This window comes from Ctenopharyngodon idella, chromosome 24 (assembly GCF_019924925.1).
Source record: "Ctenopharyngodon idella isolate HZGC_01 chromosome 24, HZGC01, whole genome shotgun sequence".
In the NCBI taxonomy this organism is placed as follows: Eukaryota; Metazoa; Chordata; class Actinopteri; order Cypriniformes; family Xenocyprididae; genus Ctenopharyngodon; species Ctenopharyngodon idella.
In genome coordinates, this window is record NC_067243.1 from 18,053,131 (window position 1) to 18,074,045 (window position 20,915).

A 20,915-nucleotide genomic window follows, 5' to 3' on the forward strand; every position below is an offset into this window, starting at 1 on the left:
GCTTAATAAAAATTCGAAAAACTTTAATCTGCCAATAAAAGTCATGTTGTGAAACATGAAGAAAAAACAGTATGTTTTAGGGTTGGAATTGGAATATCAGATAATTTGATCTTTTTCATGTTGTAAAATTAATTCGGGTTGTAAAATGTTATGTGGTGCAATTCCCTAAAAACTTAATTTATAAATGAATAATTAATTGTTAAAACTAGCTTTTAAAAAATATAATAAAAATATTCATATTCCAATAAGCTGTGGTTTACAGTGAATTTATAACAGCTAAGGGGCATTGTTAGGCACTACGTGGAGCGGAGTATAAATTCGCTGTAAACCACTGCTTCACGGGGCTTATTGCTTTTATAAAACGGTTACCACACAATACAAATATTAAAGCCAAAAAATATGTAATGTTATCAATGCAACTTTCATGAAGTAAAATCATTAAAAGGCTTCCTTCCACTGGAAAAAAATAGTTCCTGACCGTGAACAGCAACAGAAGTTATATTTATTACGCCATTAGATGGCGGCAAAGATTGTTTTTATGAGCGAGTCACTCAGTCGCAAAGACTTTTATTCTGAAACTTGTGAACACGGAACAAGACGCAAATGACAAATGCTTTGACTAGTGCTGTCAGTGTCAGCAGGGCACGGGAAAACCCATTAAATGTTAAAAGGACAAGATCATTCAAACGGATTTTATATTATGAACACAGGACTGACCTGAAGGAAAATGCTAAATCTGAACGCAGGTAGTACACTTGGTCACTTGATATCTCTCTCACTAATACTCTTCTACATAATGCAGTAAGCTTCAATGAACAAAATCAATTGAGAACAATTATGTTTACGTTGCTAAGAGTGGTTGCTAAGACTGGCGCAGCGATACTTATGTAATGCGGTCAGCTGTATGTTTTCGGGAATTTTACAAGGGCTTCGAACCAATCAGAATCAAGGGCCGGAACTATCTGTTTTATAAGGTATTTTAAAAACTTTTTTGAAAATAATGATTAAGATGCGTATACTTATGTACTTAAAGGGTTAGTTCACCCAAAAATAAAAAAATAATGTCATTTATTACTCACCCTCATGTCGTTCCACACCCGTAAGATCTTTGTTCATCTTCTGAACACAAATTAAGATATTTTTGATGAAATCAGATGGCTCAGTGAGGCCTGCATAGACAGCAATGACATCTCCTCTCTCAAGATCCATAAAGGTAATATTAATATTACCTTAATATTAATATTACCTTAATAGTACCTTAATATTATAAAGTGACGAGAATATTTTTGTGCTATGTTCAAAAACATAGTGATGGGCTGATTTCAAAATACTGCTTCGGAGCTTTACGAATCGAATCAGTGACTTGGAGCGCCAAAGTCACGTGATTTCAGCAGTTTAGCCGAAAAGTCGTTTTTTTTTTTTTTTTTTGGTGCACAAAAAGTATTCTCGTCGCTTTATAATATTAAGGTAGAACTACTGAACTTGCATGAACTGTTTTAAATATGTTTTTAGTACCTTTATGGATCTTGAGAGAGGAAATGTCATTGCTTTGAATGCAGGCCTCATTGAGCCATCGGATTGAATCAAAAATATATTAATTTGTGTTCTGAAGATGAATGAAGGTCTTACGGGTGTGGAACAACATGAGGGTGAGTAATAAATGACATTATTTTCATTTTTGGGTGAACTAACCCTTTAAGGTTTAAGGAAAATGTGTTTTTGGTTACACTACATTTTTAGAGTCATTTAATTGAAATTTACATGAAAGCAACATTTATACAAAGATTACATTTCTAACAACTTGACCCATTTAAAAACAAAAAAAAAAACCTCTTCTTTAATTGACACTGACCTATATTATCAGGACTTCAAGTGTCAAAGCAACAAAAGCGAAGGCATTTCATTGTAATCAGGCCACAATTCACTCCGAATTGTTGTAGTCCTACAGTGACATGGACTGCTTTGGCATGTTGGCGATCACTAATTGCAGTTGATTTCATTTGGGAGCTTGATGAGGAGGAGCCAAACCAATTAACAAAGCAAGAGAGCATCAATGCTGGTGCCATTCACCAACACAACAAACCGCACAGCAAATCCAAATAAACTGCGATATCTCTGAGCACATATAGCACAACAAAACAAAACGCCTCAGCTGGATATTCGGTACAAAGACAAGATAATTACACCGGATGTGCTGAGCGGTGCTGGAACTGAGGGGCTTGCTGAGGAAGTCTCATCTTTAAAAACAGGCTCGAGAGGTTAGTGCAAAGTATTTATCCTAGAATCTTCTTCAGAGAAGTTTTCAAAGCTTAAAGGGATAGTTCACTCAAAAATTAAATTTCTGTCATCATTTATTCACCCTCAAGTTGTTCCAAACCTGTATGAATTTCTTTTTACTCCTTAACACAAAAGAAGATATTTTGAATAATGTCGGTAACAGTTGATGGGCCCTGGTACATCCAAAATGGTCAATATTCATATTCATGAATTTTATTCATATTTTATGTTAATCATTTATGGCTTATGATTTATCAATATTACTTTTGATTTCATATATTCATGTACTCCTTTAAGGTTATTCTTCTTGATATCCATGCTGTATGCATGCTATATTCAATTGTTCTTCAAAGTGTTCCAATATGACAGGTCATGTTGACACGTTTGTGGTTAGATATTGGACACCTGCCAAGTACTGCAGAAGCGATGTTTTTGGAATTAGTTGCTCATTTGAACTCGTACTTTTATATCAAAATATGTCTGTTTCTATTTCTGCTGACGTGATAATGTAAGATCTGCAAAAATTCCCTTAAAGGGTTAGTTCACCCAAAAATGAAAATAATGTCATTTATTACTCACCCTCATGTCGTTCCACACCCGTAAGACCTTCGTTAATCTTCGGAACACAAATTGAGATATTTTTGTTTAAATCCGATGGCTCTGTTAGGCCTACATAGGGAGCAATGACATTTCCTCTCTCAAGATCCATAAAGGTGCTAAAAACATATTTAAATCAGTTCATGTGAGTACAGTGGTTCAATATTAATATTATAAAGTGACGAGAATATTTTTGGTGCGCCAAAAAAAACAAAATAACGAATTATTTAGTGATGGCCGATTTCAAAACACTGCTTCAGGAAGCTTCGGAGCATAATGAATCAGCGGGTTGAATCCGCAGTTCGGAGCGCCAAAGTCACGTGATTTCAGCAGTTTGGCGGTTTGACACGTGATCCGAATCATGATTCGACACGCTGATTCATTATGCTCCGAATCTTCTTGAAGCAGTGTTTTGTAATCGGTCATCGCTAAATAAGTCGTTATTTTGTTTTTTTTTTGCCGCACCAAAAATATTCTCGTCGCTTTATAATATTAATATTGAACCACTGTACTCACATGAACTGATTTAAATATGTTTTTAGTACATTAATGGATCTTGAGAGAGGAAATGTCATTGCTCCCTATGGAGGCCTCACGGAGCCATCGGATTTAAACAAAAATATCTTAATTTGTGTTCCGAAGATTAACGAAGGTCTTATGGGTGTGGAACGGCATGAGGGTGAGTAATTAATGACAGATTTTTCATTTTTGGGTGAACTAACCCTGTCAAAACAACCCCTATATCTATTTTCATCTATTTTTGACATTTGAACAGTCTATGACATAATGGATAAATCCATTTGACCTTTTCTTATTAGACCAAAACATAAGTTTGAGTGGGATGTAAGTTTTCCTATGCTTATGGTATAAAGTGGACTGAGTCTTTGATAGTTTAGCTTTTCCTTTGCTTTTCTTTGCTCTTCTGCTTCTTCTCTTCTATCTCTCATTTCATTCTGCAAATGTCTTAATTTTGTTCCTTCTTTCTGTATATTCTTCATCTTCATCTATTAGATACAACACTCTGGATTTTACAATACTCTAGATTTTATTATTAACCATTAATTACTTAATTAATTTGTTTGTCTCTATAATTTTTAATTAATAAATTTGTTATTCTTTATTCAAATTTGATCTCTGACATGATCATTGCTAGACTGCCTGGATCTCATTTTCTCAAGTTTTTGCATCCATACTATGGAAGTCAATATATCAACAAATTAATCACTGTGTCACAATTCTATTTCAACAAAGGACTTGACCAGCCATAAGTTACTAATGAAATCAATTTTTGTTGTGGACTAAATGACTATTAAAACATGAAAACTGAGCAGAAATACATGTTCAAGGCAAGTGAAAAAGAGGAAAGTGTGTGCGTGGAGCAAGTTCCTCCTAATTAGGACTGGACTCGGGAGGCTTTCAATAGCTGCTTCCCTCAGCAATACCAGTGTATTCATCATGGGAACCATCCGACTGTACAGTGACAGCACATAAACAAACACCCACTGGCATGTAGTAGGTCCAGACGAAGTACATAAAGTGCTGTAAATATCTTTGCGACACTGCGGGTCATTCAGACATGACCCATGGGAACATATTTACAGCACAAAGACATTACAGAAAGAGTCCAAAATGAACTTTCATGTGATGCTCGCCAATGTCAAATTTTGCAATTTAATTTACTTTTTTTTTGGTGCTTGTGGGTGCTAATGTTGGTCCCGACCTACAAGCCCTTTTCCTTAAGGGACCGACAGCAGTTATAAACACATATTTCCACATGCGGACTCCAGCAGGCAAAAGACTCATGGCCACTGACTCATTTCTTCTGAGGCAAAGCGAGGCAGCTGTACGTTTTTACCCCATAATGTATCTTGCATTAGCCATGCAATTACCACATATACACTTCTGTCCAAAAAGGCTGCAAATATGAAAATCATAGGCCACACAGGCCATTGTGAAATGTTTTGTAGAGCATTATGACTTTTCATCATTGAATTTGAAGCTTGTGTTTAGAGGAACGCCAGGGTTTGTTACTGTCAAGACTATTCGGTTGCAAACTTTACGAGAAAAATCTTGGGAAATCTCTATGAAAATGACAATCTTTTCCCAATTATCAGATGCAGCATGATGTTTCTGTGCTTATAGGCTTTGCACAGGCCTGGTTTTACATTTATTTTCTGCTCTGTCTCCATTTTTCCAGATTACTTTTCAAGTTTGGGAACACAAGATTCGGAGGTATGCAACACGAGCCCTTCTGATTACAGCTGACCGCTGTATTTTTTCCAGCTGCATGCTGGTTACAATATGAAGTAAATGTTCTGGTTTGATCATAGAGTATAAGAGAGAAGAGGTTTTGCAAGCCATGTTCATGTTGAAGATTGTTATTATGGAAAATGGACTGAAAGAAATAGCCACAATTCTGCGATATAAAGTCACAATTACGATAAATAAAGAAGTGATTTTGAGATGTAGTCACATGATGAGTCAAGTCAAATTTTGAGGTAAAAATTCACAACGTGAGATAAAGTAACAATTATGAGAAACAAAATCAGAATTTTGAGATAGTATAAACTACATTGCGAGATATAAAGTCACAGTTTGGAGGTATATAATTGCAATTGCGCAACAGTAGCGATTGAGAGATGTAGTCATTATGAGATAAATCAAATTTTGAGATAAAATTCTGAATTTGTTTTTCATAATTATGACTTTATATCTCACATTGTGAATTTTTAAGACATAAAGCTACATTGCGAGATATAAAGTTTGGAGGTATAAGATTGTGAGAAATAGCAGCAGTTGAGAGTTACAGTCATTATGAGATGTCAAATTTTGAGATATAAAGTCAAATTGTGTGATATAATGTCACAATTATGAGAAACACATTCAGAATTGTGAGATACACCGATCAGGCATAACATTATGACCACTGACAGGTGAATGAATAACACTGATTATCTCTTCATCACGGCACCTGTTAGTGGGTGGGATATATTAGGCAGCAAGTGAACATTTTGTCCTCAAAGTTGATGTGTTAGAAGCAGGAAAAATGGGCAAGTGTAAGGATTTGAGCGAGTTTGGCAAGGGCAGAGCATTTCCAAAACTGCAGCTCTTATGGGGTGTTCCCGGTCTGCAGTGGTCAGTATCTATCAAAAGTGGTCCAAGGAAGGAACAGTGGTGAACCGGCGACAGGGACATGGGCGGCCGAGGCTCATTGATGCACGTGGGGAGCGAAGGCTGGCCCATGTAGTCCGATCCAACAGATGAGCTACTGTAGCTCAAATTGCTCAAGAAGTTAATGTTGGTTCTGATAGAAAGGTGTCAGAATACACAGTGCATCAAAGTTTGTTGTGTATGGGGCTGCATAGCCCATGCTGACCCCTGTCCACCACCAAAATTGGCAACAATCGAAACATGAGCATCAGAACTGGACCACGGAGCAATGGAAGAAGGTGGCCTGGTCTGATGAATCACGTTTTCTTTTACATCACGTGGATGGTTGGGTGCGTGTGCGTCGCTTACCTGGGGTACACATGGCACCAGAATGCACTATGGGAAGAGGACAAGCCGGCGGAGGCAGTGTGATGATTTGGGCAATGTTCTGCTGGGAAACCTTGGGTCCTGCCATCCATGTGGATGTTACTTTGACATGTACCACCTACCTAAGCATTGTTGCAGACCATGTACACCCTTTCATGGAAACAGTATTCCCTGGTGGCTCTTTCAGCAGGATAATGCACCCTGCCACAAAGCAAAAATGGTTCAGGGATGGTTTGAGGAGCACAACAACAAGTTTGAGATGTTGACTTGGCCTCCAAATTCCCCAGATCTCAATCCAGTTGAGCATCTGTGGGATGTGCTGAACAAACAAGATCTATGGAGGCCCCACCTCTCAACTTATAGGACGTAAAGGATCTGCTGCTAACATCTTGGTGCCAGATACCACAGCACACCTTCAGGGGTCTAGAGGAGTTCACGCCTTGACAGGTCAGGGCTGTTTCGGCAGCAAAAGGGGAACCAACACAATATTAGGAAGGTGGTCATAATGTTATGCCTGATCAGTGTATAAAGCTACACTGAGAGACATAAAGACAGTTTTGAGGTAAGATTGCAATTGAGAGAAATAAAGTCACAATTGTGAAATGTAATTTGCAATTTCCGTTTTTACTCTGGAGGAAGAAACGGGCTTCTATAGGTTTTAGTACATGGATAAGAGCATAATGTCTTCAAAAAATTACAAAGCAGAAATCTTAAATATTGTTGTTTTACATTTTTCAGAAACCTATAAACTTTATTTCTAGATTTAAATGAATAAAAAAGCCAAAAGTTCAGTGCAAAACATGATGTGCAGCTCCTTAGTCATCTGGATTTAATCAGTCCATTTTGTAAAGAGAAGAAATAAAAAAGCAGTTGGTTCTCATGTCCCTCGAGCACTGTCTGTCTGAGGAAAAAGCCAGTGCCAGTATGTCTCAGACGGGTTTTTTGGGGGGTCTTTTTTGTGGTTAGGCACTGTAGATGGTTGTGGTTTATGAAAAGACTTGGTGACTTCACCATGTTGTTGCTCTTGGTTAGGTCGAAAAGTTTCACCGCCATCTCTCTGGAAGAGGAAATGCAAATCTTCCCCATGTCCCGTAAGCTACATCATCCCTTTTATTTTATCTGACTCCCACAAAACCACGAGAAGGAGATGCTATCCATTAAAAATATGTGAAAAGAAAAGCCCTTCAGTGACATTATCGTTTCCTTGGTCCTAATTTTCTCTTTGAACAGAACACATAAGCTTTAATTCAAGAGAATTATTTGGAAAATAAATAGGCAGAGCAGACACGTTCAGGGCTTATTTCATTTACGAGGCCCCCTGTGTGTACACAATCACACTTGTAACTGTGAGAGGAATTTGACAGAGATTAGCAAGGAATTTTAATGTAATACACATGTCACTTTCAAATCGAGAGAGGAAGAACAAGATAAAAAAGAAGCATTCCAAAACTCCTGTAAATTATCAAAAACTTCATGACATGTAATTTAACATGATGTCTCATGTTATCCAAACCAAAATAGATTCCAAATATTCAAGGGTCTGTTTAAGTTTAAAATCTTTTAATTAGAATGATAAATAATTATAATATACTATTTAAAGTCCCCCTGCAGTCAATAATTTTATCATTTAAAACTCATCTTTGATAATCAAAATGATATATTTAAATGTTTTTTCCTGTGAAAATAATTTCTTCATGCCTTAAAATAGCTTGAATGTAACTCTACACCCTTGCTTCATTTAGTATACCCGGAATCATGAATATGCAAATTAGTCCCCGCCTCCACTCACTCACACAACCTCAGACTTCCTGATCCACTCGGTTAACTGTAGTAAACGCTACGGCCACACGATGGCAAGTGGAAATATTGATTTAATTCAGACATATATGTCTGAAACAAAAACTGATTCAGAAGAAAAGGAAGAGCGATTTATACAGGGTCGTCTACAAGTTGATGTATCGTTCTCTACAAGGTCGGACACATAATGGTAAACACTTGACTACATTATCAAACAGCTTATAATGTGTTGCTAATGTTACACAAACCATGTTCACGTTCACCATCTCAGAGTCAAACAGCTGGTTTCTAAAAATCACTTTAAACATAGAAAGTCAGTGGAGAAAAGCACCGCCCCGCCCCGCACGTTCACGGGATTGGTTCCATGTTTGTGATGGAAGGAAACGGGAGGTTTCAAATCGCGTTTTTGAGATATTCTTTGGTTCACTGCAGTTTTAAGGACAAAATACTCAGGATTGCTGTTGACTGATGAATTTGCACATGGTTTGTCTTAAAAGTATATTAAAAACACCACATAGAAATATAAACAACATTAAAAAAAAATCTTTTTACCACAGGGTGAAATCTACTATGTGTGTAAACAGGCAACTTTTTGAATTTGAGATGACTGCTAAAAGTGTCCAAATATATCATGATTCTGCATTGGAGAATAGGGCAAAAATATGTATGAGATGTAAAAGACTGTAAAATATTATGATAAGAATCACCTGCCAAAAGGGGCAATACCAGCAACATACTGTGAGAGATGTATTCGTTTTTCCAAAAGAGACACCTTAATTTCTGTAGAAATTAAGTATGTTAAAGTTTTCATTACTGACAAAAAAATAAAATAAATAAATAAATACATAAATAAATAAATAAAATGAGAGAGATATATATATATATATATATATATATATATATATAACGGTACACAAAAATGACGTATACCTCTGTATTGAAATCACGGTTCAGTACGGATTCGGCATATCAGGAGGGAGAAAACTAAACATAAAATTGCTTTTTTTCTTCTTCTTCTTTTTAAACAGTGGTTTACTGAACAAATTGTGTCTCTGTCTTTAAATAAATTCAATTATAATTAAAATTTTCTTAAGGATAAAAATCTGATCTCTGATAATGCTGTAAACTTTATACAGGGAGCACTTTCATGCACATTACTATAATATTAAAGGTTACAATTAACAACAGAGCCCAAATTATTAAGTTGCTATTTATTTTTAGATATAATAATCAACACTCACATATTGTATGCAAACATGTAGATTGCATATATAAGGCAGTTTTTGCATTAACTTCAAAATCTGTTTCTACTCCAATTCGATGTTAAAATATATTCATTTACACAGTGGCCATCATAACTTGTTTTCATGACAGATTTATTTAAACATACATTAAACATATACATTAAATAATCAAGACAGGTTAAGTACAATATAATTAATATATAGGCTAATATAGTGCATATATGTAGCGAAAGATAGCGAAACAAGCTGTGGAAACTGAATGGCATTTCTGAGGTAAATGCTACATGACATTGTTTACAAGCTGTTTCATTGATGTCTTTCCACGGTTGAAACACTGATTGAGCGATTACATGAGATATGTTTCAGTAAGTTGTACTGTATCTTTCAACATACCTTCAGATGTTCATTCATGTTTATTCTGTAACTAGTATTAAAGAGGAAGAGATGATCGCGTTCACTCGCACTCGCGCTGCCGGTTGAAATGAGGTGTCTGTACAGTGATCTGTCACGCCACATCAAAGAGCGTCAAAACGGCATTTATTGTTTGAATTTCATGATAAAATGGACAGAATCTGAGGGATGAGACTTTGTTTCTTATCAAAAGTAACAAAACACAGAACTTATTGCGATTATTGGTGGTTAATGGTGGTTAAAAGTGGGAAATGGGTTATTTAACTCTGTATTAGTCAGTACATGTGTACCGAACTGAAAATTTTCGGTACAAATACGTGTACCGTTAAACCCCTAATATATATATATATATATATATATCATAATAATACAAAAATAATACAAATTAAGGAATGGGTTTAATATTGAAATATTTATGAAATATTTATATAATATAGACAGCTTGACAGTTACCATTAACTAATACTAAAACTATTAAAAACTGTTTTGGAATAATTGAAAAAAAAAAAAAATAGACAACAATATTACTTAAAAATGAAAACAACTACAACTACAAAAATGTAAAAATAAAAGCCAAGTCTAATAATATTAATAAATACTATAATAGTATACAACATAAATGATACTAAAATAAACACAGCTGCTATATTACGGTTACCTAATCAAGTCCTGTATGCATGAATTACTTGAGTTAATTGGGTGCAGCACAGAGAATCATTATGCTGTGGAATCTAGAGTACCGCTGCTCGCTGACCCTCGCTTGTCTGTCACTCAACCATGTCTTTGATTATCCTTGCCAAATTATCCTCATGATGTAATCATTTTTTCAACAGTGATGTGATTTTTCATATTTTGTTTCTCTTCAGGTTGTGGCATGTGTGTTGATTGATCTATGAGGGTATTTGGGGATGGCGCTGATTGGCTTTCTGGCAGTGTGTGGATCACTGGTTGCTTGGGCGGATCAGTTGAAGCAGGCCCGAACACCTTTATTACACCACCGTCCGTTTGTGGTGGTGTGGAATGCACCTACTGAATCCTGCCGTCTTCGATTCAAGGTTGAACATGTGTCAGTGATCTAGTAAATGTTCTGTGTGGTCCAAATGATGGGATTAACATCTTGTCTGTTTCTTTTTCAAGGTGGACTTGGACCTTAGTGTCTTCGACATTGTTGCTAACCACAACGAGACCTTGAGCGGCCCCAACGTGACTATCTTTTACCACCGTCACCTGGGTTATTACCCTTACTACACCAGCTCTGAGATTCCCATTAATGGAGGCCTTCCTCAGAACCAAAGCCTGAGCAAACACCTCAGCAAAGCTCGAGCTGACATCGACAAGCTCATACCCTTCAAGGACTTTCACGGGCTTGGTGTCATCGACTGGGAAAACTGGCGTCCGCAGTGGGTGCGCAACTGGGGATCGAAAGACATCTACCGAAACAAATCCAAGGAGCTTATAAGGAAGCTGCATCCTGGTTGGCCACAAAGTAAGGTGGAAAATGAAGCAAAGGAGCTCTTTGAGAGAGCTGGACAAGTATTCATGAACTCAACGCTGCAGCTGGCCAAAAGTCGACGACCGCATGGTCTTTGGGGGTTTTACCTGTTTCCTGACTGTTATAACTATGGTTATAAGCAGCATCCATTGCGTTACACAGGAGAGTGTCCTAATATTGAGCATGTACGTAACGACCACCTGATGTGGCTGTGGAAGGAGAGTACGGCCCTCTATCCTTCCATCTATCTTGACTATGAGCTCAAGTCTTCGGCCAACACGGTCAAATTTGTGCACTACCGTGTCAAGGAGGCCATGCGGATCGCCTCGATTGCCAGGAATGACTATACGCTGCCTGTTTTCGTCTACTCCAGACCTTTCTATGCCTACACATTTGTTGTCCTATCAGAGGTGAGTAGAATATTGGAATATTAGGTAAAAAGTAAAAGGGGACCTATAATTATGGATGCACCGATCCGATACTGCCAATTTTGCCGCATCGAGTATCGGCCGGATTGGACCGATCCAAATCCGATATTGTGCGTGTACTATTCTGTGTTATTGTTAAGCCCCACAAAAGGCACAAAAACATTAAAAAGCACCATAAAGTTTTCGTGCACTCTATTCCAAGTGTTCTGAAGCCATTCCATAGTTTAATTTGAGGTACAGATAAATATTTAAGTCGTTAAATTTAAGTTCACATAAATGCCTCCCTCCGCTGCGGCTGTCAGTCATTCCCCATTCAGCATTCAACTGCATGTCGCGTTCGGTTACGACACTCAACACAATGAAACTCTTTCCAAGATGATTCAATGTTTCTATTATTATACTTCATCTGTAGACAAAGATACCGGTAATACAATACGCATCAGTATATCTTCACTTTGTGCTTTGAACTTTTCAGTGCGGAGCGCTGCCGCTGCGCGCAGTGACTCCATGATGCTTCAAGCGCATCATTCTGCACACGGGATGCGCATAAGCGCTTTGTGCCGCTCTGTATGGGAGCCGTTCATATTATAATACTTTTGCGCAATGAAAGATTGTTAATAGCATTTTTTGTTCTGTCCTATCTATCAAAAAAAAAAAACAAAAAAAAAAACTTCGCTATAAATTTAAAAGAAATCTTTTAATTTTATAGTATATATTTATATATATATATTTAGTTTATGTCAAGTATGACTCAAACATTCATGAAAAACAAGCCATGAGTCATGGATGAAGGAGTTAGCTGGACTTTATTTTGAATGTCTACCAAGCTAGTGAAGCTTGCACTGTTGCACTGATGCACAATTATTTAATAAATAATTCACTACATTTGTGTCTGTTTGTTATTTTGTTTTACAAAGTTAGGAAAGTAATGTTTAGGCCTAAGTCAAGCCTGATACCTTGCACAAAAGAATGATCCCAGTTTCTTCCACACAGTGAGGCATACAGTTTATTAGGTAATTTAGCACTTTTTTATTATTACTTGAATATCGGATCGGGATCGGTATCGGCCAATACTGAATCCCAGGTATCGGAATCGGTATCGGATGTGAAAAAGGCGGATCGGAGCATCCCTACCTATAATGCCCCTTTTACAAGATGTAATATAAGTCTCTGGTGTCCCCAGAATGTGTCTGTGAAGTTTCAGCTCAAAATACCCCACAGATCATTTATTATAGCTTGTCAAATTTGCCTCTATGTGGGCGTGAGCAAAAACACAACGTTTTTGTGTGTGCCCCTTTAAATGCAAATGAGCTGCTGCTCCCAGCCCGCTTTCCAAAAGAGGGCGGAGCTTCAACAGCTCGCGCTTCAGTTGCTCAACAACAACAATGCTGGAGAATCTCACGCAGCCAAAATGATGATTGTCAGTAACGGTGTTCAGCCTTACATTGTTCAAACCAGAGTCGGACACTGATGGAGAGACTCAGGAAGAAGTTACAACTTTTAGAAAGCAACTGGACGTTTCTGAATGGTTAGTGGATAAATTTATGTAGTTGCTGTGGAGTTGATTCAACTCGTCGATTCTTCTCTAAAGCAGCCCAACTTGGCCTCGCCCCTTTTGTTGCGTTTTCCCGGGGGCAGGGTTTATGTAAATTTTAGGGTTAGTGATGTCACTAACTCGGGAAGAAGCACGTTGTAGTCCCTACCAGCCATTCGTTGTAGTCCTTAAAAAGCAACTTCTGTAAAAGAAAATATCTCCCTTTGCATTGAACTTTGAGCGTTGTAACTTTGTAGATGTTGTTTATGCTCAAACAGCAACATTACACACTAACTAAAGTTAAAAAAGTGAAATCATAATCAAGGACTCCTTTAATAATTAAGTTCAAATCATGCCTTGGCCTAGCAGTTAGAAAATGTGCTATGATATGTGAAATGTGACGCTTATGCTGGAAAAACTAATTTGAGGCACTCCAATCTTCAAACACTCCCTACCTTATTTGTCATTGGTCGGTTAAACAGATAGCCCCACCTCCAAAACACGCCATTGGTTGAACCTGTGTTGCTATGCTGGTCAGGATTCTCAAACAAACAGCAATGTTTTGAAAGCACCACAGAGCCACAGTGTTTATAGTTTTCAGGTAAATCAGCTTACGAATGACTAAAGGCCAATTCAATCCAATGATAATTATAAGGATAACCATGAAGTTTTAATAATCATTCTAACTCTAAGAGAATAGTGAAGTCCAAACCAAAAAGAATGATATCATTGGAATCACTTTCAGAATGATTTTTTCCAGCTGATGAATGATAAAAACCTTGACAGCCATTCAGAATCCATCCAACTCAAGCTTGAGCATTTAAACTGGCAGATGACATAAATGCAGATCGCACTTATAATACATACACTAATGTCCGTAGGTGTGAATATACTAATATACAAACCCGATTCCAAAAAAGTTGGGACACTGTACAAACTGTGAATAAAAAAGGAATGCAATGATGTGGAAGTTTCAAATGTCAATATTTTATTCAGAATACAACATAGATGACATATCAAATGTTTAAACTGAGAAAATGTATCATTTTAAGGGAAAAATAAGTTGATTTTAAATTTCATGGCATCAACACATCTCAAAAAAGTTGGGACAAGGCCATGTTTACCACTGTGTGGTATCCCCTCTTCTTTTTATAACAGTCTGCAAACATCTGGGGACTGAGGAGACAAGTTGCTCAAGTTTAGGAATAGGAATGTTGTCCCATTCTTGTCTAATACGGGCTTCTAGTTGCTCAACTGTCTTAGGTCTTCTTTGTCGCATCTTCCTCTTTATGATGCGCCAAATGTTTTCTACGGGTGAAAGTTCTGGACTGCAGGCTGGCCATTTCAGTACCCGGATCCTTCTTCTACGCAGCCATGATGTTGTAATTGATGCAGTATGTGGTCTGGCATTGTCATGTTGGAAAATGCAAGGTCTTCCCTGAAAGAGACAACGTCTGGATGGGAGCATATTTTGTTCTAGAACTTGGATATACCTTTCAGCATTGATGGTGCCTTTCCAGATGTGTAAGCTGCCCATGCCACACGCACTCATGCAACCCCATACCATCAGAGATGCAGGCTTCTGAACTGAGCGCTGATAACAACTTGGGTTGTCCTTATCCTCTTTAGTCCGGATGACATGGCGTCCCAGTTTTCCAAAAAGAACTTCAAATTTTGTTTCGTCTGACCACAGAACAGTTTTCCACTTTGCCATAGTCCATTTTAAATGAGCCTTGGCCCAGAGAAAACGCCTGCGCTTCTGGATCATGTTTAGATATGGCTTCTTTTTTGACCTATAGAGTTTTAGCCGGCAACGGCGAACGGCACGGTGGATTGTGTTCACCGACAATGTTTTCTGGAAGTATTCCTGAGCCCATGTTGTGATTTCCATTACAGTAGCATTCCTGTATGTGATGCAGTGCCGTCTAAGGGCCCGAAGATCACGGGCATCCAGTATGGTTTTCCCGCCTTGACCCTTACGCACAGAGATTGTTCCAGATTCTCTGAATCTTTGGATGATATTATGCACTGTAGATGATGATAACTTCAAACTCTTTGCAATTTTTCTCTGAGAAACTCCTTTCTGATACTGCTCCACTATTTTTCGCCGCAGCATTGGGGGAATTGGTGATCCTCTGCCCATCTCGACTTCTGAGAGACACTGCCACTCTGAGAGGCTCTTTTTATACCCAATCATGTTGCCAGTTGACCTAAGAAGTTGCAAATTGGTCCTCCAGCTGTTCCTTATATGTACACTTAACTTTTCCGGCCTCTTATTGCTACCTGTCCCAACTTTTTTGGAATGTGTAGCTCTCATGAAATCCAAAATGAGCCAATATTTGGCATGACATTTCAAGATGTCTCACTTTCAACATTTGATATGTTATCTATATTCTATTGTGAATAAAATATGAGTTTATGAGATTTGTAAATTATTGCATTCCTTTTTTATTCACAATTTGTACAGTGTCCCAACTTTTTTGGAATCAGGTTTGTAGTTATATAGTCTGTTATAGTTATACATCTGTTTTTGTTTTACATCTAAAGTATATTTTTAATAATTAGTTTAAAATGAAGTTAATTAGAAAGTATTGAATTGCATTACTCAGTACCTACGCGCTACTTTGCGCACTTTCCAGCCGTCTAAAGGTATCTGTCAAACACACATTGTTTTAATCACTCGTCAAATACTTGAGTGACAGACCCACTCCCTAAATCCCCCTCCTCCCTAGCATCTTAAATGCCAGAGATATGCTTAAACACTCATCTGTCACCTCATTATGAGAGGAATGTTCCAAATCAAACTCTGCAGTAGGTCTGCAGGCGTGTTTTCAGTTTGATGGGACCACCCGCTTTCCTAGACAGTGAGGTACATCAAGGTAATGTACTTATTATGACTAGTTTAGGTTACAACCGATAGCTTCCATATGTTCATTGTGATAGTACAGGCTCCAGACCATACATTATACATGTAGGTCTACTGTATTGCTTTACTTCCCGCCAGGCAAAAATCAAATGTGCGATTATTACACACCTCTCCTCGGTAAGCCACATGATTTAAGGTATCATTCATGTCTGAGTTAGAAACCCTACGTATGAGCAATAATGTGTAGTAATAATGGTGTTTGTGTTATTCAATAGTAACAAGTTTCTTCTCCAGGCCTGCTATTAAAAAAGATATATGATATAATCTGTTGCTTTTCTGCTTTGAATTGCATTAACAAAGAAATATTTATCTTGAACAGAGTGACCTGGTCCACACCATAGGAGAGAGTGCAGCACTGGGGGCCGCTGGGGTGGTCCTGTGGGGGTCATCTGAATATGCAAGCTCTCAGGTACTATCGTTGTAAAGTTTGGGGTTGGTAAGACTTTTTAAAAAAGCCACTGATTCGAAACAAATGATTTGTAAAGCTTCGAAGCTTCATGAAGCAGTGTTTTGAAATCGCCCATCACTAGATATTGTTGAAAAATCGTTATTTTGGTGCACAAAATGTATTCTCGTCGCTTTATAACATTAAGGTTGAACTACTGTAGTCACATGAACTGTTTTAAATATGTCTTTAGTACCTTTCTGGGCATTGAAAAGTGTTAATTGTCTTGCTGTCAATGGAGGCCTCACTGAGCCATCGGATTTTATTAAAAATATCTTAATTTGTGTTCTGAAGATGAACGAAGGTCTTACAGGTGTGGAACGACATGAGGGTGAGTAATTAATGACAGAATTTTCATTTTTGGGTGAACTAACCCTTTAAGTCAGCCATATAGTAATTTTAAAACAAGAGTTGGGTTGAATAAAACTGCCCAGCAGGTTGGGCAAACATTTAACCCAAATGCTGGGTTTGTCCATTTTCAACCCAACTTGGGTTGTTTTTAACCCAGCACTTTGAGTGTAGAAAGTTCAAAATAACAGCATTTATTTGAAATAGAATTCTTTTGTAACATTATAAATGTCTGTACAGTCACTTTGATCAATTTAATGCATCCTTGCTCAATAAAAGTATTAATTTCTTTTGAAAAAAGAAATCGTACTGACTGAACGGTAGTGTACATTGGACAAAGAGCACATTAAATCTTCTTGACTGGATTGGCTGCATTTTTAGGTGAAACAGCTAAAATTAGAATCCATAACCAACAGCATTTACAACCATATGGGGATCAGTTTGAGCTGATGCCATTATTTAATATATTTGAAGCTTAGGAAATAATCTATCCTCAATTTATCTCAAAGATGATTTCTGTCTAAACCTAAAATAAAGCAATACTAGTGTCATCATGTCTGATGACATTATGGCTTCTCTGTATCTGGTGATACAGTATCACACACGTGCTCCGGAAGGACACATGCTCATTTTGTGGGTGCGTCCCATATCCTGTTTACAAAAAGCACAAGGAAGAGGATACATTAAAGCTGATGGAAAGAGTTAACAAACCATTAAAGGGTTAGTTCACCCAAAAATGAAATTTCTGTCATTAATTACTCACCCTCATGTCGTTCCACACCCGTAAGACCTTCGTTCATCTTCAGAACACAAATTAAGATATTTTTAATGAAATCTGAGAGCTTTTTGTCCCTCCATTGACAGCTACGCAACTGACACTTTGACGCTTCAAAAAGTTCATTCAAAAGGTTTTTCATCTAATATTTGTATTTTATTTTATTTCAGCTTTATTTTAATTCATGAAAATGATTTTAATAGTTTTAGTTAAAAATAACAACACTAATATTGATCAATATTAATAAATAAATTCCCTAATATCTTTAATATGTGTTTGTCTTGGCCAGAGAAACTGCATGACAGTCAAGAAATACATTGACGGTCCACTGGGTCACTATGTGATCAACGTGACCTCAGCAGCTAAACTGTGCAGCAAAGCCTTGTGCAAGAAGAACGGCAAATGTGTCCGTAAGAGCCTGAATTCTGGGGCTTACCTGCACCTCAACCCTCGCTTCTTCAACATCCGCCTCAACCAAGGCATTCGTGGACCGCGTTTCCACGTCACTGGCCACCTCAACAACCACGATATCCTGGACATGAAGCAAAAGTTCACCTGTCAGTGTTACCAGGGCTGGACGGGCATCTACTGTGAGATGCCCCAGATAGCACAGCCTCTCCTGCACCACCCGAGAGACAGTATCCTGGGAGAACTACTGCTGGTCCTGTCCCTTCATTTCTCATGTCTGTCTGTCATCATGTTCTTGGGTCTGTGTCTCATTATTAAGTGTCTGATACTGTAAAGCACAGTGTAGATGGCACTTTGGACTGTATCTGTTAGGCGGAGTTAGCTGTAGCTATATCTGGAACTATATCTAGCTACAATGTTTTGAGTCAAAAGTTTAATTGATCCTGACAAGCGTTCATTGTCACAGTTGTGCAGATTTGGCGTTGCTGCAGCTTGTTTCCAGGCGGGCTGTTAAAGAACGCGACACATACTTGCCACACAGACATGAGAGATATATCTGTGGAAAGCTTGAAATGTCTACTTTTAAATGAAGTAATTCATATCGAAAACAAATATTTTCTGTTTATGTAATCCTTATAATACCAATGAGGGTTACAATCTTTAATGTCTAAAGGGTTTGACTGATTAATAATCAGTCTCTAACCTGACGAAAACATATTTATTCAATGCTATCCACATTATATTTCATCTCCATTGTAAACTTTTATAAAAATATGTTTGGTCATTAACTTTTAAACACATGAGAAGAGTAACTTCTTCGCATGAAAGACCCACGACTGGCGGATCAACGTGCTACTACATTTCTCTCTGATACGGTAGGAAATTAAATTAAATTGTATGTGAAGGATTTTAACTGTGACAGGGCAGTGGCAGGGCAGTTTAAATGGTTACAGGATGCACATACTATTCTGCTACACACTCAAAAGTATGTACTTTTTTCACAAAAACAGTACATACACAAGTGTGGTTCGATTCATGAACAAATAACTTTTTTAAAACAGTTCTTTTAAGTGAATCAAAAGCATGCAGAACAACCAAAGTAGTTTAATTTATGAACAAATTACTTTTTTTTTTTCTTTTTTTTTTTAGTGATTCAAAAACATGCAGTATAGCACAACAAACGTGGTTCGATTCATGAACAAATGACTTTTTTTAATATCTGGTTCTTTTTAGTGAATCAAAAACATGCAGTATAGCACAACAAGTGTGGTTAGATTCATGAACAAATGACTCTTTTAGACTAGTTCTATTTAGAGAATTAAAAACAGAGTGCAACCAGTATAGTTCCATTCTTGAATGAATGACTCTTTTAAATCTTTTTTTAGTCAATCATAAGCATACAGAATAACCAGAGTAGTCTGATTCATGAACAAATGACTCTTTAAAAACAGTTGTTTTAAGCAAATCTAAAACATACAGCACAAGCAGTGTAGTTCCGTTCATGAATGACTTTTTAAATTCTTTTTCTTTTTAGTGAATCAGAACCATATAGAACAACCAGAGTAGTTTGATTCATGAACAATTGACTCTTTTTAGTGAATCAGAAACGTACAGCACAAGTACAATTCTCAAACAACTCTTATGAGCTAATCCTTTTTGAATCATTCAAAAAGACTAACAAATCATTCAAAAAGAGAATTATGAAATATGCTCAAATGAATTTGAATCTAATCAAAGCACACTGAAATCAGAATCTAATTAAATTGGGAAAATTTTCATTGATGCCCAGCCTATTCAAGTTTGGCACAATGACCATAGTTTGATTCATGAAGAAATTACTCTTTTAAACCCAGTACTTTTTAGTGAATCAAAAACAAAGCACAACCAGTGTAGATCAATTCATGAACAAATGACTCTTTTGAGTCCATCCTTTTAATGAATCATTCAATTATTATCAATAAATATGCTCAAGAATTAACAGTAAATATGCTCAAAGGATATCAGATCAACTGACCTGAACTGAATCAATCATCTGAATTGAATCAAATTTAATTGAATCAGGAAATCAGTATCAGTACTCGGCCTAATTGAAAACCCCATAATATGTCTTAAAATCACACATTGGCATATACATTCAGACAAGAGGATTGTGTTGTTGTAAATGTTCTATAAATTTTAAAAAATAAACCACCTTGAGATTTTTAACTCCAACTGTTGCGGTCTGTCAGTCGTATAATGCTTGTCAATGGGAACTCCATCTATAAGAGTCAAAAAAACATGCACAGATAAATCCAAATTAAACCCTGCGGCTCGTGACGACAATGGACAATGAAAGTGATGTCTTGCACTCATTCAAGTATAAGTGCGAGACATCACTTCCGTCATCAGAACGTGTTTTCTGACCTCACCAACCAGATGCGCAAGGCAGTTGGACATAGTGGTGTTTTAGAGGTGAAAAATGATATAAATACTGTTCGGTTTCTCGCACAAATCGATTGTTTCGTGTCTTAGGACATCAATGTGTCGTCACGAGCCGCAGGGTTTAATTTGGATTTGTCTGTGCATGTTTTGACTCTTATAGATGGAGTTCCCATTGACAAGCATTATACGACTGACAGACCTGCAACGGTTGAAGTTAAAAATCATCATTTGTGTTCTACTGAAGAAACAAAGTCACCTACATCTTGGATGCCCTG

At 37.2% G+C, this 20,915-nt stretch overlaps 1 protein-coding gene across 1 annotated transcript; it reads left to right on the forward strand.

The window, feature by feature from the left end:
- The first annotated feature begins 10,740 nt into the window (after positions 1-10,740).
- hyal6 (hyaluronoglucosaminidase 6) lies at positions 10,741-20,429 on the forward strand. Its single transcript, XM_051884160.1, has 4 exons — positions 10,741-10,918; positions 11,001-11,765; positions 16,563-16,652; positions 18,101-20,429. Exons 1-4 carry the CDS (start codon positions 10,772-10,774, stop codon positions 18,551-18,553), a joined length of 1,455 nt encoding a protein of 484 aa, XP_051740120.1. The 5' UTR covers positions 10,741-10,771; the 3' UTR covers positions 18,554-20,429.
- Positions 20,430-20,915: the final 486 nt, after the last annotated feature.

Coding starts and splice junctions, on each gene's coding strand:
- hyal6 (XM_051884160.1), top strand. CDS start 10,772: ATGGCGCTGATTGGCTTTCTGGCAGTGTGTGGATCACTGGTTGCTTGG. Junction 10,919..11,000: donor CCTGCCGTCTTCGATTCAAG/GTTGAACATGTG, acceptor TTCTTTTTCAAG/GTGGACTTGGACCTTAGTGT. Junction 11,766..16,562: donor CATTTGTTGTCCTATCAGAG/GTGAGTAGAATA, acceptor TATCTTGAACAG/AGTGACCTGGTCCACACCAT.